Here is a 26,340-nt window from a genome sequence, read left to right on the forward strand (position 1 = left end):
GTCTTGTCACCATGCTGCAGGACCTTAAACGGTCCATCATAAGGAGGGCGCAATGGTCCGCGGTGGGCATCGTGGCGAATGAAAACAAAACCAGTCGAGCGCAGGTTGGAGGGAACCCGTGAAACTGGCCTGCCGTGTCGCGATGTGGGGATAGGCACAAACGCTCCTGCAGTGCCCTGCAAGATGGACTTCTCCCTGGATGCAGCCCAGGGTGTCGTTGGGTCTGGGATGAAATCACCTGGCACCCGCAGCACTTGACCGTAAACCAACTCAGCTGAAGAGCACTGAAGGTCCTCTTTGGGAGCGGTCCTCAGTCCCAGCATGACCCAGGGTAGCTTATCGACCCAGTCCCCATCGGTCAGGCTGGCGCGCAGGGCCGCTTTCATCGAGCGGTGGAACCGCTCGCACAACCCATTAGCCTGGGGGTGGTAGGCAGTGGTGCGGTGAAGTTTGACTCCCGGGCTCTCGGCAACCGTGTTCCACATCTCGGAGGTGAACTGTGCGCCCCTGTCAGATGAGAGATCTGCAGGGGGTCCAAAACGGGCGACCCATGTGCCGATGAACGCCCGGGCCACATCGACAGCTGAGGTGGAAGTCAGCGGAACTGCTTCAGGCCAACGGGTCGTCCTGTCCACCATCGTCAGGAGGTAAGTGAAACCGTGTGAAGGGGGCAGTGGGCCCACCAGGTCAATGTTAACGTGGTCAAACTTCCGTTCGGGGATGGCGAATGGTACCAATGGGGCCTTGATGTGACGGTGCACTTTGGCGCGTTGACATGCCACGCATGAGTCGAGCCCGTGCTGAGGTAGATGACATCTGAACTGTTCTGACCTATCCGCACTGATTGGGGTCTATTTTTATTAAACATGTTAAAAGAAATCTTGAATTCTCATCTTTCATTAGAATAAAAGTAGGGTAGGCTTCTAGCTTTTACCATTGTTTAGTACAGGGTTTTTCAACCAGTGTGCAGCAGCACACTAGTATGCAGTGACGCTGTCTAGTGTCCTGCAAGATATTCAACAGTTTTATCTTTGCAAAAAAGAATGCCATTGTTCCAAATCATTGATTTATTCCAGTCATCAGCCAAGTAACTGGAACATTCATCCGTATCAGTAGGTAGCAGCAGACTGCTATTTTTTCATTCCTTTCATATAGTGTTCATATGATCATGAGGTAGTACAGAGAACTATACCTAATAAATTATTTTTTTGATATAAGAATCATGTTTACACTATATTAAACACTCAAAATAGGGAGAGAGGACGTCAATGGATTTAATAATGAAAAAAAAGTATGCTTTGCCTCAAAGAGTGTTGAAAAACACAAGTTTATTAAACAACAGTTAAACATTGCTAAATTTCTTGAAAACACCCGTTTCAAAGAAAATGTCTGAAAAAAGGGCGTTACTTCAAGCAGAAGCTTTTGTTTTATAAATATTTGTGATACCTCTCCTATCTAAGAAACGCTTTCTATAAACACGAGGACACTTTGCTTGCAAAATAACATTTAATTGCAATAACAATGAACTTATGTATTCAACTCAATTCAATTCAAAGCGTTTATTGTCATATGCACAGTACTACCTGCACAATGACATTTTTACATTGCTGTTCACAGAGTTCGCAGCGTAAAAATAGAAACTCAGAAACTATGTACTGCACATGTATACATAAAAGAAGATTCTAAAAATTTAGAATGAAAATACAAGATTAACTGAGTATGTACGATGCATGAACTTTGCAAGAACTTTTCAGCCCCAGATGTTTTCGGTGAAGGTGTCACATGATTCCAGTCGTCATGGCGATCGCAGACGTACACTAGACATCATCCCTCTCTGCTACGATGAAGGGACATTGTCATCTTTTTTTTTTTTTTAGGAGGAATGAAACTTTGAAGCGTGAACAGTCTGCACTGATATATTTGTTTTTCAAACACACTTTGCATACTCGGCTGCCAATTCCCGGCATATGGGCCCCCTACACGCTGCCATACGGCGTCGTAAAGGTAGCAAAACTCAGCACGATGTTGTTGACAAAGATCTGATCAAAGCCACTATTGCCATCAGGTGGTGATTTGTCATAATGAACACATTACCAGATGATTGATATTCACCGAAGAGCTGCGCCAAAAAGACTTGAGAATAATTATTTTAAAAAAAACAAAGAAAAAGGAAAAAAAAGACAGCTGCCGATAATCTCAAGGGGCAAAATACATAGCAAACCAAGCCACCAGAGATAAGTGAGATCAGTGTCAGCATCATTTTTAAGTAGACTTGTTGTGAAACATCGCAAGAACTTCAAGCATTTACAAGCACTTCACCCAAATATCAAGCACTTTTCAATCCTTGAGAACAAAACATAAAACATCAAGCATTTTCAAGGATTTCAAGCACTTGTACGAATCATGTCTATCATACTGTCCCCAGTGGCCACAACTGGTACACTACAAAGGAATGGGACAAGGAATTGAATTGGGCACAAAATATCCATCTTTCCATCCATTGTCTTCCGCTTATCCGAGGTCGGGTCGCGGGGGCAGCAGCGTTAAAAGGGAAGCCCAGACGTCCCTATCCCTAGCCACCTCCTCCAGCTCATCCGACGGGACCCCGAGGCGTTCCCAAGCCAGCCAAGAGACAGTCTCTCCAACGTGTCCTGGGTCGCCCCCGGGGCCTCCTGCTGGTGTGACATGCCCGGAACACCTCCCGAGGGAGGCGTACAGGAGGCATGCTTATTAGATGCCCGAGCCACCTCAACTGGCTCCTCTCAACGCGGAGGAGCAGTGGCTCTACACAGAGTCCCTCGCGGATAACTGAGCTTCTCACCTTATGTCTAAGGGAGAACCCAGCCACCCTGCGGAGGAAACTCATTTCGGCCACTTGTTCTTTCGGTCATGACCCAAAGTTCATGACCATAGGTGAGGGTAGGAACGTAGATCGAGAGCTTTGCCTTTCGGCTCAGCTCCCTCTTCACCACGACTGAACGGTACAGGGTCCGAATGACGGCAGACGCTGCACCGACCCGTCTGTCGATCTCCCGTCCCATTTTACCCTCACTCGTGAACAAGACCCAAAGATACTTGAACTCCTCCACTTGGGGCAAGACCTCCTCCCCGACCCGGAGGGAGCATACCACCCTTTTCCGACTGAGAACCATGGCCTCGGAGGTGCTGATCCTCATCCCAGCCGCTTCACACTCAGCTGCGAATTGCTCCAACGAGAGCTGAAGATCACGGCCTGAGGAAGCCAACAGCACTACGTCATCTGCAAAAAGCAGTGACGCAATGCTGAGGCCCCAAACCGGAATCCGCCTAGAAATTCTGTCCATAAAAGTTATGAACAGAATCGGTGACAAAGTGCAGCGCTGGCGGAGCCCAACCCTTACCGGGAACGAATCCGACTTACTGCCGGCAATGCGGACCAGACTCTGGCACCGGGCATACAGGGACCGCACAGCCCGGATAAGACTGTGCGGTACCCCATACTCCCGAAGCACCCCCCACAGGGCCTCCCGAGGAACACGGTCGAATGCCTTCTCCAAGTCCACAAAACAGATGTAGACCGGACAGGCAAACTCCTATGCAGCCTCAAAGACCCTGCAGAGTGTATAGAGCTGGTCCAGTGTTCCACGGCCAGGAAGAAAACCACACTGTTCCTCCTGAATCCGAGATTCGACTTCCTGGCGGACCCTCCTCTCCAGTACTCCTGAATAGACCTTAACAGGGAGGCTGGCAAATGTGATTCCCCTGTAGTTGGAACACACTTTCCGGTCCCCCTTCTTAAAGACGGGAACCACCATCCCAGTCTGCCAGGACAGAGGCACCGTCCCCGATGTCCACTCGATGTTGCAGAGGCATGTCAACCATGACACGCCCACATCATCCGGAGCCCTAATGAACTCCGGGCGGATCTCATCAACCCCTGGGGCCCTGCCACCGAGGAGTTTTTTGACCACCTCGGTGACTTCAACCCCAGTGATACGAGAGCCCAACCCAGAGTCCTCAGGCTCTGCTTCCCCAGAGGAAGACGTGTCGGTGGGATTGAGGAGGTCTTCGAAGTACTCCGCCCACCGATTCACAACGTCCCGGGTCGAGGTCAGCAGCGCTCCATCGGCACTATACACAGTGTCGACGGCACACCGCTTCCCCCCCCTAAGACGCCGGATGGTGGACCAGAATTTCCTCGAAACCGTTCGGAAGTCGGCTTCCATGGCCTCGCCAAACTCATCCCATGCCCGAGTTTTTTCCTCGGCAACCGCCGAAGCCACATTCCGCTTGGCCAGCCGATACCTGCCAGCTGCTTCCAGAGTCCCACAGGCCATGAAGGCCCGATAAGACTCCTTCTTCAGCTTGACGGCATCCCTCACCGCCGGTGACCACGAACGGGTCTGAGGGTTGCTGCCGCGGCAGGAACCGACTACCTTATGGCCACAGCTCCGATCAGCCGCTTTGACAATGGAGCCGCGGAACATGGTCCATTCGGACTCAATGTCCCCCGCCTCCCTCGGGACATGGGCAAAGTTCTGAATTGAAACTTCTTCTTCTGAGATTCGGCCAGCCGTTCCCAACAGACCCTCACAACACGCTTGGGTCTGCCGGGTCGGGCCGGCGTCTTCCCCCACCATCGAAGCCAACTCACCACCAGGTGGTGATCAGTTGACAGCTCCGCCCCTCTCTTCACCCGAGTGTCCAGAACATGCGGCGCAGGTCCGACGAAACGACAACAAAATTGATCATCGAACTACGGCCTAGGGCAGACCTGGGCACTCCGGTCCTGGAGGGCCGTATGTTCTGCATGATTTTTGAGTTTTCTCTGATCCAATACAGGTGATTCCAATCACCAGTATCGTTAACGAGCACTTGCTAGCTTGCTAACGAGGTTATAATTTGTATCACCTGAGTTAAAGAAGAGCAAACTTCAAAATCTGGCAGGACGTATGGCCCTCCAGGACCGGAGTGCCCAGGTCTGGCCTAGGGTGTCCTGGTGCCAAGTGCACATATGGACACCCTTATGTCTGAACATGGTGTTCATTATGGACAAACCATGACGGGCACAGAAGTCCAATAACGAAACACCACTCGGGTTCAGGTCAGGGGGGCCGTTCTTCCCAATCACGCCCCTCCAGGTCTCACTGTCATTGCCCACGTGAGCGTTGAAGTCTCCCAGCAGTACGAGGGTGTCCCCAGGGGGCACGCTCTCAAGCACACCCTCTAAGGACTCCAAGAAGGGTGGGTACTCCGAACTGCTATTTGGTGCATAAGCACAGACAACAGTCAGGACCCGTCCCCCCACCCGAAGGCGGAGGGAGGCTACGCTCTCGTCTACCGGGGTGAACCCCAACATACAGGCGCCGAGCCGTGGAGCAACTAATATGCCCACACCGGCTCTGCGCCTCTCACCACGGGCAACTCCAGAGTGGAAAAGAGTCCAACCCCCTCTCAAGAGGACTGGTACCAGAGCCCAAGCCGTGCGTGGGGGGCTGAATGCCACCGAACCTGTCTCTACACAGGCTCTCTATGCACCCGACCCCTTTGGGCCCTCCTACAGGTGGTGAGCCCATGGGAAGAGGGTCCCTTGTCGTCTCTTCGGGCTGTGCCCAGCCGGCCACCAGGCGCTCGCTAGCGGACCCCACCTCCAGGGGGCACAAAATAATCACGCACAATTATTTTTTTCCCTCATTACAAAAACTAAAAAAAAATTCTAATAATTCACCACTAGAGGTCGTTGTAGCCTTTTATGGAGCATGTGCGTTAAAAAAGTGACACTACAGAAGCCCGAAAGAGAACAAATTCCAAAGCCGAATTCCATTTTTTTTTCATGAGCAAGAATGAATTTTAACTAGCATGAAAGCTGCTGTTAATCCAGCTGGCAAAAACAGAAGATCAAGAAAGCAGGATCTACCTGGAGTGACTGAAAAGAGGCAATCGCTCAATGTGATCAGAGATAGTAAAGTGGCCAACATAAGTGGGTAAGTGCAGAGGGCAAGTTACACTGAAGGACAAAAAAGAGCAGCTAACAATAAAAATAACAGCTAATGGCAAACCGTAGCCTGCAGCCAAGTGGTTAACACAAGTGGCAGAGAAGGAAACTGGGAAGAAAAGTCCAAGATACCTGGATCACAAAACAATAATAACAATAGCAAATGGTCAGCAAGTGGCTAAAATAAGTGGCTAGAAAAGGAAACAGGGGAGAAAATGTCAAAGCAACCTGAATCACAGAATTCAGCGATGTTCACATGCTTGCCAGAAAGTGACGCTGATGGACAAAGACAAAGTCGCTAACAACAATAACGGCTAGCAAGTAGACATAGACTGCAGCCAAGTGGCTGAAATGATTGGCTAAAAAAGAGAACAATGGAAAACAGTGGAATATGCCTGAATTAAAGAATTCCGCAACGTTCGCTAGCACAGGCTGAAGAAGGGGGGTGACACTGAAAGACGAAGCAGGAGCAGCTAAAATTAGCAAAAGTGGCTAGCAGCCAGCCATACGCTGCAGCTAAGTAGCTGGCAGCCAGCTGTACAATGCAGCTATGTAGCTGGCAGCCAGCTGTACACTGCAGCTATGTAGCTGGCAGCCAGCTGTACACTGCAGCTATGTAGCTGGCAGCCAGCTGTACACTGCAGCTATGTAGCTGGCATCCAGCTGTACACTGCAGCGATGTTAACACGAGTGGCTAGAGAAAGAAACAGTATGAAAAAGTAGAATATGCCTGACTCACAGAAATCAGCGACGTTTACTTGAATGACAAGTTGCAAAGTGGGTGACACTGAAGGACTAAGCAGAAGCAGCTAACGATAAAAATGACAGTGGGCCATAGCCTGCATTCATGTGGCTAACATGAGTGGCTAGAGAAAGAACATCCATCCATTATCACTGCTTATCCTCAGTAAGGTCGCTGGGTTGCTGGAGCCCATCGCAGCTATCTTCGGACAGTGGGCAGGGGACACCCTAAATTGGTTGCCAGCCAGTCGCAGGGCACACAGAGACAGACAACTCACTCACTCATTCACACCTAGGGACAATTTGGACCGGCCAATTAACCTGACAAGCATGTTTTTTGGATTGTGGAAGGAAACCAGAGTGCCCGGAGGAAACCCACGCAAGCACAGGAAGAACATGCAAACTCCACACAGGAAGGTTAGATCTCATGACCTCAGAACTATGCTGCACACGTGCTAACCACTGCTCTGCCGTGCTGGCCAGAGAGAAAGAGAACAGTGGAAATCAAGGGACTCCAAGCGACCATCACATGCAGGGCTCAGGTGTGGACGGCGAGAGACACTGAAGGACAAAACAGGGGCAGCTAACAATAACAATCTAATCTAGCAACCAACCATAGACAGAAGCCAAATTACTAGAGTGAGTAAAGTGAGTGAAACAGTGGGAAAAAATAAAATATGCCTGAATCACAGAACTCATCGATGTCAGTTGCACAATGCAGATGATGCTTAAGTTGAAGCAGGAGCAGCTAACAATAACAGTAGCTGGTGGCAGCAAGCCATAGCCTGTAGCCAAGTGACTAATGTGAGTGGCTAGAGAATGAAAGTTGGGGGGGGGGAAGTTGTGTAACATAAAGAGAATCATGTTTTAGAGATAGTACATATGTTTTTGCTTGTACCTAGGATAAATAGTATTTTATTTAAACAAACTGAGTCTTTTTACCACATTAGGCGTCGTTACGTCTCGCACACTGCCCCTTTAAATATGTGTTAGCATACATACACGCAATGATATTCCCGTAGCGGTTTTTCATTCGGTTTTCGTCCTTCTTGGCTGAGTCCCAAGGTGCCGACTGACCCTCCAAGAAGCTCTGAACAAAAGAACACAAGAGAAAAAAAAATCAAACTCAGCAGCAATGTGTGACGGGCGTGGACGGTGAGAATGCAGATAGCGGTGAAATGAGAGAAAAATGTCTGCTTTTTCCTTCCATTCTTTACTTTTTCCTTCTTTTGTTTCTGGCTTCCTTTGCAGCTGTGTGACACGTCAAAAGCTTATAGATCAAACTCCAGGGGGCGCTACGTAAGAGCAAAATATTCCAAAAGGATTTAGGTCAGCTGTGTCAAACTTGCAAGAAAAGAGAACAATGACTTGCAGTTTGAAATATGTCCAATGGATGCCAGTAAAGCCAGGCAACACACGCAGAGCAACTGTAACTGGAGCTGTATTTATTTTGTTCTCAAGTTCTATTTTATCTCTCTTCCTCTCAATTTCTTCTATATTTGTTCTCTCTCTCTCTCTCTCTCTCTCCCTTTAGTCTCTTTTTCAATCTTTCTCTCTCTCTTTTTTTTATTTTCTCTGTCTACTTCTCTTATCTCTTTTCTTTTTCTTACGCTCATTCTTTCTTTTTCTATGTTTCTCTTCTCTTTTTTTCACCCTTTTTATTTCTCCCTCCACTTGTTTCAGTATATGTCTCTTTCTGCCCTTTTTTCTTCCTTTCTCTCTATTTTTATTTCTTTATACCCAAAATTAGAAGGTTAGGGATTCCTGAGGGTCAAACTTTGTAACAACTGTCTTGAATGTTTTCCTCCTTCAACACACCTGCTTCAAATGGGGTGAATATTTTAATGATGTGTACATTTAAACAAGGGGTTTGGGAGAGGGGTAAAAATCTAAAAAAGGGAGGATAGGAATTCCTGAGGGTAAGAGTTGTTGATATCTTTAAGTGTTTCTCTCCTTACACACAGTTCCTTAAACAGTAGAGTTTGGGTAATACTTTGCTGATGAGGCAATCATTTGAATCCGCAGAGACTGATTTCCAAGCAATACAAATAAAATAATCGTCTAAATTTAGGGGTGGGCAAATATTTGGAGTCAGGGGCCACATTGGGTTTCAAAGTGGGGTCAAGGGCTAATCCAATATTTTCCTTTATGCTGAAGTATACATATATTCCTTTTATTGGTATTTGGTTTTGATAGGCTCACAGTGAAAGCTAAATAAGATGTACCTCAAATTCCGGACTATAGAGCGCACCTGATTATAAGCCGCACCCACCACATTTTAAGAGGATAGCCGCTTTTGTACTTACACAAGCCGCACCTGCATATAAGCCGCATGCGTCCACATTAAAACATGTAACAAAATGACAGAATTAACTCAAACCCTACTTTGAGTCCTGCGATTTTAACTGAACATAAAGTACGCAGTTCAAAAACCACAGCTGGCAAATTTACGGAAAATGATACCGGTAGTTGACATTGGTTGCAGACCTGCAGAGTCCGGGTCCCGTTCAAAGTAATCCAAGGAAAAAAAGTGTATATTTCCAAAGGTAAGGGTGGGAAAAATATATATCCACTATTGTCTGTCGTGTCCACAAACACTCACCTTTACCGGTCCCCACTTCTGTCATCCCCCGCGTCTGTTACACCCCTTCTTTTTAATTGGTCAGTGCAAGCCTTATCAGAATAAGTGTCCAAAATAAATACGTTACAAAAATATACAGTTGCAAATACATATTATACATGGTTACACATATTTACAAAGAAAGACGGTACACCGAGAGAGTTTTTAAAGCTTTAATAATAATATTATAACTTTTATCCCAAACCGTGCCTGTGAAGGGTAGCAAAACGCTACTAGCAACACGCTCGCAGCACAGTGAACCGGTCTGTTAAAAAAAAAAATCACACCATACTTGCAGAAAGCACGGTAAACCGTCCTCATCTTCCTCATTACAACCAACGTCATCAAAGTCGTCTTCCCCAGTATGGGCAAAAGGCTTTATCATTTAGACGTCGTTACACGCTCCCTTATTCATAAACACGCTAGCAACACGCTCGCAAGGTAAAGTTTGCGTGCAGTAGATCTGTTTCCTTCTTTATCGGACTGCTCGATTGCGTTTAGCTTGTAAGCTGCGTCATGTGCCTTGAATTCGAGCGCCGCCGGCGGCTGTTAGAAAAATTATATAAATTGGCCGCATCACTGAATAAGCCGCAGGGTTGAAATTTGGGGAAAAAAGTAGCGGCTTATAGTCCGGAATTTACGGTTTATTTTCAAGTGGCGAGAAAAGGAAACGGGAGAAAAAGTTAGAGCAACCTGAATCACAGAATTCAGCGATGTTCACTTGCAAGACCAGCAAGTGACGGTGATTGACAAAGCAGAAGTCACCAACAACAAAATATATTATTTTGTTATCATATTAATATTATATATTTTAGTTTTGTAGTATTACTCTCAAAGTTTTTGGGGGTATTTTTTTCAGTATTGCTCTTGTCATATTTTTTGAGTGTTTTGTTTTAGTATTCTTGTAGTTTTACTTTATTCTTATTTTTGTAGTTTTTCATCAGTACTAATTTGCAGCTTTCTAAAGTATTTTTGTAATATTTCAGTACAATTTTTGTAGTATTTCCACAGTAGAATTTTGTAATATATCTGAGGTAGTTTTGTAGTATTAATGTAGTTGTATTTTAGTAGTATTTCTGTAGTAGTATTTTTGTAGAATTTGTTGTAACATTTTTTTAGTATCTTTCTTTTATAGTATTACTGTAGGAGTGTTTTGTGAGTATTTCTTCAGAAATTTGTTTGAAGTATTACTGTAATATTTTGCAGTATTTCCATAGCAGTATTCGTGTAGTATTTCAATAGTAGTATTGCTCTAGTATTTTTTGTAATATTACTGCAGTTGTATATTCATAGTATTTCTCTCCTAATATTTCGGTAGTAGTATTTTTGTAGTATTTGTCGTAATATTACTTAGTAGTATTTTTTATAGTAGTATTACTCTAAAGGTATTTTTGACATAATATATGAGGGCCCTGTCTTTAAGCACTCAATTGGATATTTAGTTTTGCAGTAATTTTGTAGTATGTTTCTGGTATTTCGGGTAGTAGTGTATTTGTTGTAGACACACAAAGGGAATATAGGGGAAAATCTAGAAACCCCACCCAAAAAAATAGTTATTAAATAGTACTGTTTTTACTTTTACTTTCTCATTCTATTTGGACCATTTTCATAAGGCAGGCCGGATGAAAAAGCCTGCCGGGCTGCACATGGCCTGCAGGCCCTAGTTTGCTCACCTCTGGTCTAAGTGGATGAACATATGAATGTATGAAGGAATTACTGGGGTAAAAAAAATAAGGTTGATGCTCTTACCTCGTTAAGCTGTCCAACGAGATGAATCAATAAAGGAAAAGCAAGGGGGTTAACAAGCATGTTATTCTGATTATCCTCACTATTTTCCTATAAAGACTTGCAAATATATGAATCTTGATAATAAGAGAACTTTTACATCATTATCATTTCCATGATAAAGCCAGAGACGGGGACAGGACCCAATACCGTTCGTTTAACTCAGTTTTATTGAAAAAAAGAGAGCAGTGCTTGCTTCCACGATCCGACGATCGTCTGACATGGGCAGCTGATGGCAGGAACACGGAAGTGGTACTTCTGTGTCAAGCGGCGATAGTCGTGGGTGGCAGGAAAGCTGGTCGGTAACCAGGTTAGGGGAGCAAGGTCCAGGAAAAGGGTCGGCAACAAGTATCATGCAGGAAACAGGGCAAAATAGGTCGTGGTCGGCAACAGGTATCGTGCAGGAAACAGGGCAAAACACGTCGTGGTCGGCAACAGGTATCGGGCAGGAAACAGGGCAAAACACGTCGTGGTCGGCAACAGGTACCAGGCAGGAAACAGGGCAAAACAGGTCGATGGCCAGGACAGAAGAGCAGAGCAGAAACGGGTCCAGAAACAGGTCGGCAACAGGTAATCAGGCAGGAGAAAACAGAACAAGAGATTGTCAGAGGGTACGGTGCTTGCCTAGCAAAAGCCTAGGTTTGCAGGACGGTCTGACGCCGGTAACAGGGAGCCGGGGGGCTTAAAAAGTGGCAAAGAGCCAATCAGCGACCAGGGCTGTTGGCATCAATGGGTCAGCCACAGGTGACTCGAATCAGTAATCAAAACAGACAGGCGGGCGGACGGACGTCGAGACAGGCGGGCGGACGGATGTCGAGACAGGCGGGCAGACGGACGTCGATACCGGTGGCCAGGCATGCAGGCGGGCAAAGAGTCGGGCATGCAGGCGGAGGAAGAGTCGGGTGGGCAGGCGGAAGAAGAATCGGGTAGGCAGACTGACGAGCCAGAGTTGTTAATCAGGCAAGCACACCAGCATGGCAGGCCGACAAACAGGCCTGGCAAGCGGGAGAGTCGAGCTGGCAGACGGGAGAGTCGGAAGAGTCGGACGGGCGAGCAGAAGAATCTGACTGGCGGGCAGAAGAGTCAGACTGGCGAGCATAAGAGTCAGACAGGCGGACGGGTGAATCAGGCAGGCAGGCAACCATGGCAGGCAGACAGATGGGCATGGCAGGCCGGCGGACGGACGAGTCGGGCAGGCGGACAGGCGAATCAGGCAAGCAGACGGGAACCCCGGACAGATCAGGCATTGCGGGAGGAAGCCTGGACAGGATAAGATGAGAGGCTGTGTAGAGACAGGTTCGGTGGCATTCAGCCCCCCACTCCAGAACCGCCCCTGTCCGCCAGTCCAAGCGAGGGTTGTGCTTAACCAGCCACTGATGTCCCAGGACAAGCGATTAACCGGGGGAAGGAAGCAAGTGGAAACTTATCCGCTCGCAGTGGTTCCCAGACAGTCTCATTTCCACCGGCTCTGTAATTTGTGTTGCCGTGCCCAATAGATGACCGTCCAGAGCTTGGGCGAACTTGGGTGAACAAGACGGGCCGATGCGTGCAGCTGACGAGCAAGGGCATCCAATGTTACTTGCTGGCTGCCACTCTTGTTGCAGCCGATCAATTCGAAGAATGGCGGACACGTCACCCGCCATCCCGTCGGACCTCCCCCTCAGTCTGATGCAAACGCTGCATGTCTCCTTTCTCCAATCCGCGCTCGCGAGAAATGTTCGCTGGGTCCGTTTCGGGTCAGACCGTTATGTCACGAGCCAGAGACGTGGACAGGACCAATGGCGTTCGTTTAACTCAGTTTTATTGAAAAAACCGAGCAGTGCTTGCTTCCATGATCGACGATTGTCGGACATGGGCAGCTGATGGCAGGAACACGGAAGTGGGACTTCTGTGTCGAGCGGCGATAGTCGTGGGTGGCAGGAAAGCTGGTCGTAACCGGGACAGGGGAGCAAGGGCGGTAATCGAGTCCAGAAAAAAGGTCGGCAACAAGTATCAGGCAGGAAACAGGGCAAAAACAGGTCGATGGCCGGGACAGAAGAGCAGGGCAGTAACGGGTCCAGAAACAGGTCGGCAACAGGTAAACAGGTAGAAGAGAACAGAGCAGGAGATTGTCAGAGGGTACGACCGGGACAGAAGAGCAGGGCAGTAACGGGTCCAGAAACAGGTCGGCAACAGGTAATCAGGTAGAAGAGAACAGAGCAGGAGATTGTCAGAGGGTACGGTGCTTGCCTAGCAAAAGCATAGGTTCGCAGGACGGTCTGATGCCGGTAACCGAGAGCCGGGGGCGTTTATAAAGTTTCAAGGAGCCAATCAGCGACCAGGGCTGTTGACGCCAACCGGGCAGCCGCAGGTGACCCGAATCAGTAATCATGACAGTTTTAGTGCTTGTCAACTGTTCTTATGACAAGCATCCACCCCAAATCAAGACAAAAAAACACATGTTTAACATTTAGTGATTAGAAATCTGACATCCTTGTCAGCTAACTTGTTACTATGGGTACACAAAAATTCCCCCCCGCCCCCTATTTTTTGTTTCAGTTTTTCCCCTTCCTTTTTCTTCACCCCTCTTTTTACTTTCTTTTTTCATTTTTGTGCCTTTTCTTTTTTAATTTAAATTATTTTTTTCCTTCTTTTTCCTCATGTTTTTTTTTTCATTTTTTCACTTGTTATTTGCTTTTCTTTTTTGTTATTATCTTTTGTCCTGTAAGAATTTTATTTTGTCCTTGTCTTACCTTTTTGTAATTAATTTTTCTTTTGCCCTTGTTTCTTCTTGTTTCTTTTTGCTTTGTTATGTTTTTACTTTTTTGTTCATTTATTTTCCTTTTTCTGCTTTTTTGTTATTTTATTCTTTCCTATTATGTTATTTCCCTTTTTCTTCAGTATTTTTTGTCTCTCTTAACTTTTTTTTTTTTTTTTTTTTTTTTTTTACCTTTCTTAAGCATAAACTCTTTTCTCAGCTCAAACTATGGTGGTGAATGCAACTGGAGTCAACCTGGGTTCCAGCTGTGAGAGCACCAAATTCTAAACAATAACAAAGTGGTATAGATGGCAGCTGAAAAGGCAGTCAATTTTATCTCATTCTTTCAACATTTTAGTCATGGTACCAGAAATACTTACTTTTGTTGTGCGAATTATATGTTATAATAACAATTAATTTGTTGCTTACAGCGCTATAATATAATAGAATAAAGGGGCACATATCGATCATATATCTTGCTCTAAAAATGCACCAGATCGGTGTGTTTGAATTTAAAATGTACAAAAATATTTTTTAGGGGACCATTCCCCTAGACCGTTCACCCACCAGTGTCTCACAAAGAAATACTGGTCTTGACCCTGCAGTTGCAGCGTTTATATATCTTTTTTCATGGCAAAATTCAAGCACTTTTTAAGTCAAGTCAATTCAAGGACTTTTAATGACTTTTAAGGACTTTCAAAGCCAATTTAGCCCTAATCCTATTTTGGAACCATAAAATAAGTTTAAACCCCTTATTAAGAGCACAAACACCAGCTCCTAACCCTAGCCCTACACCTAACCCTATCTGTAACCCTAACCCTGTTTTAAACTATAACCCTGACTCTAAACCTATCCTGGAACCCTAAATTCAGAACCCTTGGATGGAACTCAAACCTAGTTCCTAACCCTAAATCTACTCCTAACTCTAGCTGTAAGCCCTAGCCCCAACCCCTTTTCAGGACCCTAAGTTCCTTCAATAAGGAGCATGAACCTTAGTTTCTAACCCTTGCACAATACGATTTTGGAACCATAAAAACATTTAAAACAATTTTTGAAGCCAATACTTTAGCCCAACAACTGACCCAAGAAACATGGCAACAATTTCAAGTGTAAACAATTTACATTTTCAAGCACCAGTACGAACCGCGCTGTTGAAAAACACTGTCTTAACGGGTTAGCCCCAGAGGAGGTGAGCACAATCGGACCCCACCGACATGGACGGAACTTGCACTCTTCTTTAAATCTGTACCCCTCATCCCTTTGCATGTACCTCATACTCTTCCTTGAACCCGTAACCCTCGGCGCATTTCATTTGCGTTATGTGCTGCAGCAAATCGGCCACTCGGATGGCAGGATGCATTTGGGCTGGGTCAGGATGGTAGGGAGGCGGCTCGCGATCCGATTCGCGTTGCTTCAGGTGGTTCTGGACCAGGCTGCTGGTCTCACTGCTCAGCTCATCTGCAGAAAAAAAAGGAGGCCTCAAGGGACAGTCCGGCAGGGTCAAGCACAGACTGACATGAGATGGTGCAAAAGCCACATGGTTCGGAAGGCCTTTACGAGGCAACACAAAAATGACATGCAAAGGAGGGAGTTTGCAGGAGTTTGTTTGTTGATTTCATTGTTTTATCTATAGTTGCTTTTTTTGTTGTATTATTTATAATAGGAAATAAATAAAAAGTGAACATAAAACAATACAATAAAATTGTGTGTATATTATATATATATATATATATATATATATATATATATATACATATATATACATATAATATATAGAATTAGGAACTGAATAAATATATGAGAGCAGATAACATAATTAAAACCATTTTTATTTTGTTGTTTACAGATTTAATTAAAAAATATTTTTTAAAATTTGTATTATTTTGAAATATTTATATTTAGATGTATTTAATTCATAAATGCAATACAAATTATATAAAATAGTTAAGAAGTGAGTAAATGTAGGAGAACAGCGCAATCTACTGTATTAATTGTATCTATATTTATCTTTGCGTGTTTCCACATTGATTTATTATGCATTTGTTAATTCATTTAATATTTACTTTGATATTTATTCAATTTGTTTTCATTTACTCCTCCATGATCTGCTACCTTATCGTGGTGGAGGAGTTTGTGTGTCCCAATGATCCCAGGAGCTATGTTGTCAGGGGCTTCAAGCCCCTGGTAGGGTCACCCGTGGTAAACAGGTTCTAGGTGAGTGGCCAGACAAAACGCAGATCAGAAGACCCCTTATGAAGATAAAAAACGTTGGTCCACTATTTCCCACGCCCGGACGCGGGTCAACGGGGCCCCCTTCTAGAGCCAGGCCTGGAGGTGGGGTCCGCTGGCAAGCGCCTTTGCTCACGGGGTCCGGCCGGGCACAGCCCAAAGAGACGACGTGGGACCCTCTTCCCATGGGCTCACCACCTGTAGGAGGGGCCAAAGGGTGCATAGAGAGCTGGGTAGCGGCCAAGGGAGGGGACCTTGGCGCAACGATCCCCGGCTGCAGAAACTGGCTTTTGGGACATGGAATTTTACCTCTGGCAGGGAAGGAGCCCGAGTTGGTTTGTGAGGTTGAGAAGTTCCGACTAGATAGAGTCGGACTCACCTCCACGCACAGCTTGGATTCTGGTACTAGTCCTCTCAAGAGGGGTTGGACACTCTTCCACTCTGGATTTGCCCGTGGTAAGAGGCGCAGAGCCGGTGTGGGCATATTAGTTGCTCTACGGCTCAGCGCCTGTATGCTGGGGTTCACCCCGGTAGACGAGAGAGTAGCCTCCCTACGCTTTCGGGTGGGGGGACGGGTCATGACTGTTGTTTGTGCTTATGCACCAAATAGCAGTTAAGAGTACCCACCGTTCTTGGAGTCCTTGGAGGGTGTGCTTGAGAGCACGCCCCCTGGGGACTCCCTCGTACTGCTGGGAGACTTCAACGCTCACATGGGCAATGACAGTGAGACCTGGAGGGGCGTGATTGGGAAGAACAGCCCCTCTGACCTAAACCCGAGTGGTGTTTCGTTATTGGACTTCTGTGCCTGTCATGGTTTGTCCATAACGAACACCATGTTCAGACATAAGGGTGTCCATATGGGCACTTGGCACCAGGACACCCTGGGCCGTAGTTCGATGATCGACTTTGTCGTCGTAATGTCGGACCTGCGGCCGCATGTTCTGGACACTCGGGTGAAGAGAGGGGCGGAGCTGTCAACTGATCACCATCTGGTGGTGAGTTGGCTCCGATGGTGGGGGAAGATGCCGGTCCAACCCGGCAGACCCAAGCATGTTGTGAGGGTCTGTTGGGAACGACTAGCAGAATCTCCAGTCAGAAGAAGTTTCAATTCACACCTCCAGCAGAACTTTGACCATGTCACGAGGGAGGCGGAGGACATTGAGTCCGCGTTGACCATGTTCTGTGCCTCCATTGTCGAGGCAGCTGATCGGAGCTGTGGCCGTAAGGTAGTCGGTACCTGCTGCGGTGGCAACCCTCAGACCAGTTGGTGGTCACTGGCGGTGAGGGATGCTGTCAATTCCACCGACACGTTTTCCTCTGGGGAAGCAGAGCCGGAGGACTCTGAGTTGAGCTCTCGTATCTCTGGGGTTGAAGTCTCTGCGGTGGTCAAAAAGCTCCTCGGTGGCAGGGCCCCGGGGGTCGATGAGATCCGGCAGGATTTCATTAAGGCTCTGCAACAACGCGTGGACATCGGGGACAGTGCCTCTGGACTGGCAGACTGGGATGGTGGTTCCCCCCCTTAAGAAGGGGAACCAGAGAGTGTGTTCCAACTACAGGGCAATCACACTTCTCAGCCTCCCTGGTAAGGTCTATTCGAGGTACCGGAGAGGAGGGTCTGCCGCATGGGAGTTTGCCTGTCCGGTCTAAGTATCTTGGGGTCTTGTTCACGAGTGAGGGTAGGATGGAAAGAGAGATCGACAGACGAGTCGGTCCGTCAGGTTGAAGAGGGAGCTGAGCTCAAAGGCAAAGCTCTCGATCTAACGGTCGATCTACATTCCTACCCTCACCTATGGTCATGAACTTTGGGTTATGACCGAAAGAACAAGATCCCAGATACAAGTGGCCGAAATGAGTTTCCTCCGCAGGGTGTCTGGGTTTTCCCTTAGAGATAAGGTGAGAAGCTCTGTCATCCGGGAGGGACTCTGTGTAGAGCCACTGCTCCTCCGAATTGAAAGGAGCCAGTTGAGGTGGTGCCTCCTGGACACCTCCCTCGGGAGGTGTTCCGTGCATGTTCCACCGGCAGGAGGCCCCGAGGGCGACCCAGGACACGCTGGAGAGACTTTGTCTCTCGGCTGGCTTGGGAACGCCTCAGGATCCTGTCGATGAGCTGGAGGAGGTGGTTGGGAATAGGAACGTCTGGGCTTCACTTTTAGGGCTGCTGCCCCCCCGACCCGACCCCGGATAAGCGGAAGATGATGGATGTATGGATGGATGGATTGATGTTTTCATTTATCTTTTTATATATAGAGTAATTTTATATCCATTTATGTTTATTTTTGCATTTATTTACACAAAACATTGAAACTGATTTTTAAAAAAAATATTTGTTTGTTTACTTAGTTAATATTCAATTTAGTTTTTAGTCAGGCATTAAAACATTTGAGTTTTTTTATTTTACATTATTAATTAGTCCTTCATTATCATAGAACAAAATAAACCCTGCAAATGTATTCTTTAAGTCACATAACTGCAATGCTTGTGATTTCCTGAACCTTTTTCACTCTGCATTTATCAATAAAAGTTTTTTGGGGTGAACATCTGTTCCTTGAACTAAAGTGGTCCAAATCTGGAATTCAAACCTGGTCTATTCTGCACCAGATTATGGAGCATCTCAACAAACAGTATGAATTTTATCCATCCATTATCTGTACCGCTTATCCTCAGCAGGGTCACAGGGGCGCTGGAGCCCATCCCAGCCGTCTTCGGGCAGTGGGCAGGGAACACCCTAAATTGCTTGCCATCCAGTCGCAGGGCACACAAAGACAGACAACTCACTCGCTCATTCACACCTCGGGATAATTTAAACTGGCCATTTAACCTGACATGCATGTTTTTGGAGTGTGGGAGGAAACCGGAGTTCCCGGAGAAAACCCATGCAGGCACGGGGAGGACATGCAAACTGCACGAGGCTGCGGAAGCTGAACTTGAACCCTGAACCTCCGCACCACCCACCTGCTGTGCCGCCCAGTATGAATTCTAATGCATGTGGAAAAAGAGTTCCATTGCTTTCAGCACACAGACCTCACTAAGCTCTCTGCTCTCATTGGCTGCACTGCTTCCCAACTGACCAATCACAGTAAAGGGGCGGGGAAAGGCCATGAGATGAAAGCGACGGCGGTTTCAAAAATAGATTCCGAAATGTAAATGAAAGAAAACTGACTCAATGACATCACAAATGGAGGCGTGTATGGTTCCCGAGCCCACCCGGGTCCAAAAACGGATAAACTTACCATGAATGGGAACTTTTAAACACCAAAGACCACAAGAAGAGAGAGAGGAGACAAGAATTAAACAATAACTTTAGCCTGAGCCTGCACGTGAGCTAGCATATATAGCTCCAACAGAAAACTCTGCAACATTTCTCAACACTTTGGCCTGCTTGCTGGCTATATTAGCAGTAGGATAATCTGACTAGCCTAGCTTACGTGTCTACCTGCCTGATCTAATTCTTTCCTGCAAACCAACTGAAGAGCACAATGTGCTAGTCTTGCCAGTGCTAATAAAAAACTTGACACGTGTCTAACCTGGCTGATTTAGTTCTTTTCTGCAAACAAATTGAAGAATAGAATGTGCTGGTGTAGCTAACGCTAATAAAAAAAACATTTCCCAGCACTTTGGCCCACTTGCTAGCTATATTAGCAGCTAGCTAACCTGACTAGCCTTATGTGTCTAACCTAGATGAACTAGTTCTTATCTGCAAACCAATTGAACAGAATGTCCTGGTGAAGCTCGCGCTAATAGAAAACATGGTGACATTTCTCAGCACTTTGGCACACTCGCAAGCTATATTAGCAGAAAGGTAACCTGACTATCTTAGCTTACATAACTAACCTGGCTCGTCTACCGTGATTTCCACACTATAACGCACATTGGATTATAAGGCGAACCCCCAAACATATGTAAGGTGCCCGGAATTTAAACGAGAGTAAGGGCTAGGGTTGCACAGGGAGAGAAAAGTGACAACGATAACTACATATAGAAGCAACACTTTGAGAAAATACGTAGCACAAATACGCACTGTGGCGTTTGCGATCGTTTATATGAGAAATTTAAAAGTTATTTTGATTAACTTTCATTTGTATATATATTTAAAAATATGATTGTATAACTTTCATAATATATATGTATGAGATTTTGGCAGGACTAATTAAACCCCGGCAGCCCGCTAGAGGCTTATATGGTATGGGAAACACTGGTTAAACTTTAAAGCTTTAAATCTTTTGGTTTAAATCTGCTTTACCTCAATTTAAATAAATTCTAAACCAGCTTTTAAGACACATATTGGAAGGAAAGAATCCCCTCTCACTTTACTACAATCAACTCACTGTATTTTCCACACTACAAGTATAACCGAATCATAAGGTGCACACACAAAAATAAGTCTTTTGTAATATTTTTTTTAAATATAAGGCGCACCAGACTTTAAGCCACAAAAAACTACAGAAAGGATTTGGTTGCATTAATTAATTGTGGAACATTAAACCGGTCATTGGTACAGAAAAGGTTGGGCACTATTGAAATATAGTCTTTCATCGCTGACCCACGGGGTCTTTAAGAAGTTCACGAGATTCCAAGCCGAATTAAGAAAAAGGCATTGTAGGAGGTAATTTGGTCGTTCTGAATAAATTATCTCTCGCATTGTACAGTAAGGCCACTTTCAGCAGCTTCATTTATGTCTCAGGACATTTTGTGTCGGAGGTTTGTATCGTTGTGGAAATGGAAGACTTTTAATTTTTATTTTTACTTTTAAATAAAAATAAGGAAAAACCTTTGTTAGAACGGTACAGCTCAGAAAAGCAATGAGATAAGTAATTCGGTCACCCTGAAAGATATCAATAAACGCATGGCCGCAAGTATTCAAAACATTACTTCAATGCTTAGTTTGAGCTGAGAAAAATAAAATTAAATATAGATTTTTAATCACTTCCTGTTTCCTGATATCTCTAACAGTTGTACCTAGTACCCTGACTAAAATAAGTGAGATAATGATAAAAAAACCTAGCGCCTTTTCATGTTTCGAACGTATCCCTATTGGTCTCGTGGAGAAGATCTAGCGCTCTCCTCGCCGCCATCCGAGTTAGATTACCGTTGCATCCACCGTTATGCAAAAGTGAACAACCTGATCAATAATTGCACAAAAATTGTCATTTGTCCACATATAAGGCCCACTGGATTGTAAGAAGCATGTTCAAATTTCTGACCAATTCGGGCTTTTGCGGGTGTGCCCTATAGTACGGAAAGTATTTATTTTCTGCAAATGAATTGAAGAACAGAATGTGCTGGTGTAGCTAGTACTAACATAAAACCTTTCCCATCACTTTGGCCCACTCGCTAGCTATATCAGGAGTGGGCAAACTCGACTTAGCCTAGCTTACGTGGCCAACATGGCTGATTCAATTCTTTTGTGGAAACAAACTGAAATACAGAATGTGCCATGACAGTGATGTGAATGTAGTCCAGGGGTCTGCAAGGTGGTGCCCGCGGACGCCAAGGTGACCCCAAGGACAGTTGGCGTCACCAGTCCTGGGTCAATGTGATTTTCTTGTAAAAGGATTTGTTGTCGGTCTGTTTAACCTTCATTTCTTATAATTGTAAAATACAACAAACTAAATTTCAATTTATGGGTTTCATAAAGTGAATAGGCAAAAAATGTGCAGTTTTTTTAGCTAGCTATCTTCCTAACTTTTTAGCTATTTAGAAAGTTATGTAGCTAGCTTTTTACATTTTTTTTTCATTCTATATAGCTAATATTTTACTTTTTCCTAGTTATCAAGCAAAATTTTGGTCCCCTTTCTAGCTAGTTATCTAGCTTTGTATCCAACTATTTAGATGTATTTCTACTCTTTTAGCTTGCTATTTAGCTTGAGTTTTTTTGCCCGTTTACCTAACTAGCTAACTATCAAGCTACCTTTTTGGCTAATTAGCAATCTATCTAGCTAAGTTCCAATTTAAGAAATTCATATAAAAATGGTGTCCCTTCTTTTCTGTATATTACGAGTCCAAAAGTTTTTACCCATTCAACAATAATTGGTAACACCCAATCATGGCTGAACTGAAGAAAACACAAGTTCGGTTATGGTTGGTTAGAGGATGGCATTACATTTACGTAGCTGATAATGTTAGCATCCCTGTGTATAGCCAAATAGACATTTTTTTGTGAACTATGAGTCGAGCTGTTTTCAACCATTCACGACGGTGGCCATTTTGCTAACCATATAGATGACAACCAATCGTGAATGATTTTGAGAAAAAACACGATAGGTTAGAAACTGCGTTAAATCATAAAAGATAAAAAGGTTAGCAACCCTGAGAGTCGATAGCCTATTTTTTATTTTTTTGTGAATTCGCTGTTAACATCCATTCGAGAGGGTGGCCATTATGCCAACAAAATTGCTAACAAAAGGCTAAAAATACAAAAAGAAGTCGTGACTGTCTTAAAATTTCAGGACCACCAATTTGGATGGCGACCATTTGAGCGTAAATCCATGCAAGAGTGAGAGGTCACAGACATATAGCGGATGAAGTGACGGACGGACGCTTCCCCCAATGAACTCGAATAAATAAATAAAAAATAAAAAATGTGATAAAAAGGTGAAAAGATGACAACTTTTCATGAAAAGGCCAAAAGCAGCAAGCAGGGATGGAGGAAAGCCACAGGAACTTTTTTTTTTTTTTTGGGGGGGGGGGGCTTTTTTCCCGTTTCACTTGCTCACTTCCTGTCTACTATCTGTTTTGTTTCCTGCCCTACCAGACAAGAACAAAATAAATAAAAAGGCAGCTCACCTAAAATGGCGGTCGGCACCGAAGCGTCTGTGCGCAAAGGTGGGAGTAGAAGTCGTGATTAATTGGTTGATTCGAAATAACACATAAATCGATAGGAAATAGCTTGAAAAAGGGAAGGCAATGGTTAGAACAATGCTCACCAGTGAAAAAGGACTTCGGGATGGTGCTGCTGTTGGTCTTCATGGTAAAAGACGAGGCGGAGGAGACTGCTGAATACGAACAAACATCATCATCATTATAATTATTATCTTTAGGTTTTAGGAACATCTTTTTCATGGACAAATCAAGCACTTTTTAACCCCTTAACATTCCTGTAAAATTCACATAAAACCCCAATCCAAGACATACCCAAAGAAACTTAAATGCTGTTCTTAAAAATGTTAGGAAATATGTACATGGAATATGGCCTCTTTTGAAAGGTATCAGGTATTTGAAAGAGTTTTTCATTTTTGATTTCTCATTCCAGAAGTCAATCATTGTTGGCTCTGATTTGAATACACCCCTGGAAATTGGCATAAAATTGTGTTTGGAATCTCACTGGCCAACCAATGTGTCAATCACCTATTGATATGGTTACTACTCGCTGAAGATATAAAGAGCTGCAAGAGGCCATCTCCGTTTGGGCTGTGGTCTGCGGAAAAAAGCCTGCTATTGGCCAAGAGTGGTGTCAATCAAAAGGTCAGAGGCTGATGCCCATATTGGGAATGATTTTACGGGTGTGTTTTCAAAGGGGAGTTTTCGAGCAAAACAAGGACTACAAGGAATGTCCTACAAAGCAGAAATGCTTTTGGGCAGAATTTTTTTATTTCTCAGCATTATAATGTTTTGGGGTAAAGATTTTCACAGTTGGATTCACTCGACTCTCTTGAATATAACCAAACCATGTTTGCCTACATTAAACTCATTTGATGGCTGCGAGATGTCGCAATTGGTGAGTTACACCAGCTCTATAGTATTCAGGTATCTTGTTTTAGACTGATTGTGATGTTTCTGTGAAGAGAATAATTTGAAATAATCATCATATTTTGAATCCCAAGAGTTTAAGCTTTCCAATGATACTGTATGTGGCATAATGTATTTCAGTGACTGGTGACATTGCACAGACAAGTATTTGTTTATCAACATTTTGTTATGCCGGCATAACGTTAAGGGTTTGAAAGACTTTCAAACCTAATTTTCCAATGTTTCAGTACCATTGAAAGGAGAAATACGAGGTGAATCGTGTATATGCCATTTACATATACTATTTTTAATCTTACACATGCATTTATCAAGACAATTGGGTTTTAGATTTTGTGAAGATGACAAATATATTTGTGGATATGAACAATACGTGTGTAAATATTTTTAAGACAATGCCATATGAAAGTATTGGGTAAAAACAATATGGAGCTTACATTTTCAGGAGCAGGACGTTTTTCCCATCACAAATTAACATTGAGAAACGAAACTTAATGTTTTGCATGCCCATAATAAATGTCCATAATTTCTACGTAACCCTCGCACAAACCGAGTTGTCACAAGAAAAGTTTCCTTATAAGAAAAAAGCAAACCTTGACGCTCTTATTAAGCTACAGCCTTCTCATGGTCAAATTCAAGCACATTTTAAGGACTTTATAAGCCAATTTTCCAATTTCCAGTGTGATTCATGTATTTTTCAGAGCCACAAATATATCTACGATTTACATATACAATTTCTAATTTTACATGTGTGTTTATTGAGACAGAATTTTTAGATCTTGAGTAAATCGCAAATATGTTTGCCTTTGAGACAAATCTCTCCCCATACAGTGTAGGTGTAGAGTAAAAAGGATAGTAGTACAGTGGGACCTCGCTACTTTGCGGTTCCACGTTCGCGGGTTCAGAGCTTCGCGGTTCTAAAAAACAATAATAAAATAAAATAATAATAAAAAAAAATAATAATGTTTTTTTTTAAGGCATTTTTGAAGGGGTGTCGCTACTTCGTGGTTCCACGTTCGCGGGTTCAGAGCTTTGCAGGTCTAAAAAAATAATAATAATAAAATGAAATAATAATTAAAAAATAAATAAATATATATATATATATATATATATATATATATATATTTTTTTTTTTTTTTTTAAGCATTTTTGAAGGGGCGTTGCTACTTTGCGGATTTTCACTTTTCGCTGGTGGTTTTGGTCCCCATTAACCGCGATAACCGAGGGATTAATGTACATTGCTTATATTTTCAGTTGCAGGAAATTCTTATTATGAAAATCTACCACCGGGAAATGCTACTTCATTGTTTGCATGGCCTATAATAATGTCCATAATTGATGCGTAATCCTTGCACTAATACATATTTTATAGTGCCGTTAGTGTAGTATGAACCTGTCCTCTTAGGCGTGACCCGTAGGGTCGATGACACAGGACAATGCCGTAAAAACTAATGCCAGGTTTTGTTAATCACGAAAGAAAAGAAATTCAATGGCAAAGCAAAGTCACATGAGAGCTGTATCGACGTAATTTGTAAGCAGACTTGTTCAGATACAATCTCAAGCATTTACAAGCACTTCACCCAAAATTCAAGCACTCAATCCTTGAAAACACAACATTAAAATTCAGGAATTTTCAATGATTTCAAGCTTTTGTGTGAGCCCTGTGGAAAAAAAATACTTTTCTCAGTAACAAGTACTGTAACACATTATTGATTACATTTTGAAATTCACCTGTCATTACATCCTAGTGCATTACAAAGTAGGCCATGGATTATAAGGCCTTCGATACTCTGACGATTCCTCCTTGGCTCATTAAATGTCATGTAACCCTCATTTCGGTTGGAACACAAAGCTGAATAAAACATATATGGAGAGTGGGCGTATTTATATCTACTGTACCTACAAAATACAGCTGAATACAGTTATGGTGGCGTCATCTTAAGCAGAGAGTACGAGGGGCGTAATTACGTGCAACTGATATCCCCTCTGATAAACTTACATCCAAGTCGTAATTAAAACCGTTAAATGAAATACTGAAATCAAGGGGGCGCGGTTTGAAAACGCATATTTGGTTATGAGTCACCATTAGCAAATGGTAGTAAGTTTGTGGGAAAAGGACATGGCTTTTACAGGAAAACTGAAATCAATGGGGCAAACACAAACACATAATTTACGGTAAAAGAGTGCTGAATTTTGGTGACTTGACTTGACTTGACTTGACTTGGTCTTTGGATTTGAAAAATCAGTTTTGCAATGGACCATGCCTGGATAACTTCTCGTCTGATGAGACAAAGATTAATTTGTTTGGGTCAGATGGTGTGAAGCATGTATGGCGGCAACCAGGCAAGGAGCTTAACCATGCTTGTGTCGTGCCTGAAGTCAAGCATCATGTTGGGAATGTCATGGTTTGGGGCTGCATGAGTGCAACTGGAATAGGGGAGTTGCATTTCATTTAGGGAAACACAAAATCAAGCATGTACTGTGAAATACTGGAGCAGAGAATGATCCCCT

The 26,340-nt window shown here is 44.1% G+C and overlaps 1 protein-coding gene across 4 annotated transcripts in view; it reads right to left on the reverse strand.

Annotated features, from left to right (window-relative positions):
• The window catches only part of LOC148347997 (receptor-type tyrosine-protein phosphatase mu-like), a 198,667-nt gene that overhangs the window by 34,354 nt on the left and 137,973 nt on the right, over positions 1-26,340 (reverse strand). For all 4 annotated transcript variants that reach the window (XM_088322254.1, XM_088322252.1, XM_088322255.1 and 1 more), the window contains 4 exons: positions 23,010-23,078; positions 22,870-22,896; positions 15,128-15,315; positions 7,718-7,805 (listed from right to left, as the gene is read on the reverse strand). In XM_088322254.1, the coding sequence (XP_088178380.1) occupies positions 7,718-7,805; positions 15,128-15,315; positions 22,870-22,896; positions 23,010-23,078 (372 nt within the window). The remainder of the gene's footprint in view (positions 1-7,717; positions 7,806-15,127; positions 15,316-22,869; positions 22,897-23,009; positions 23,079-26,340) is intronic.

Source organism: Urocampus carinirostris, chromosome 18 (assembly GCF_059441175.1).
Source record: "Urocampus carinirostris isolate Australia breed hairy pipefish chromosome 18, RoL_Ucar_1.0, whole genome shotgun sequence".
Lineage (NCBI taxonomy): Eukaryota > Metazoa > Chordata > Actinopteri > Syngnathiformes > Syngnathidae > Urocampus > Urocampus carinirostris.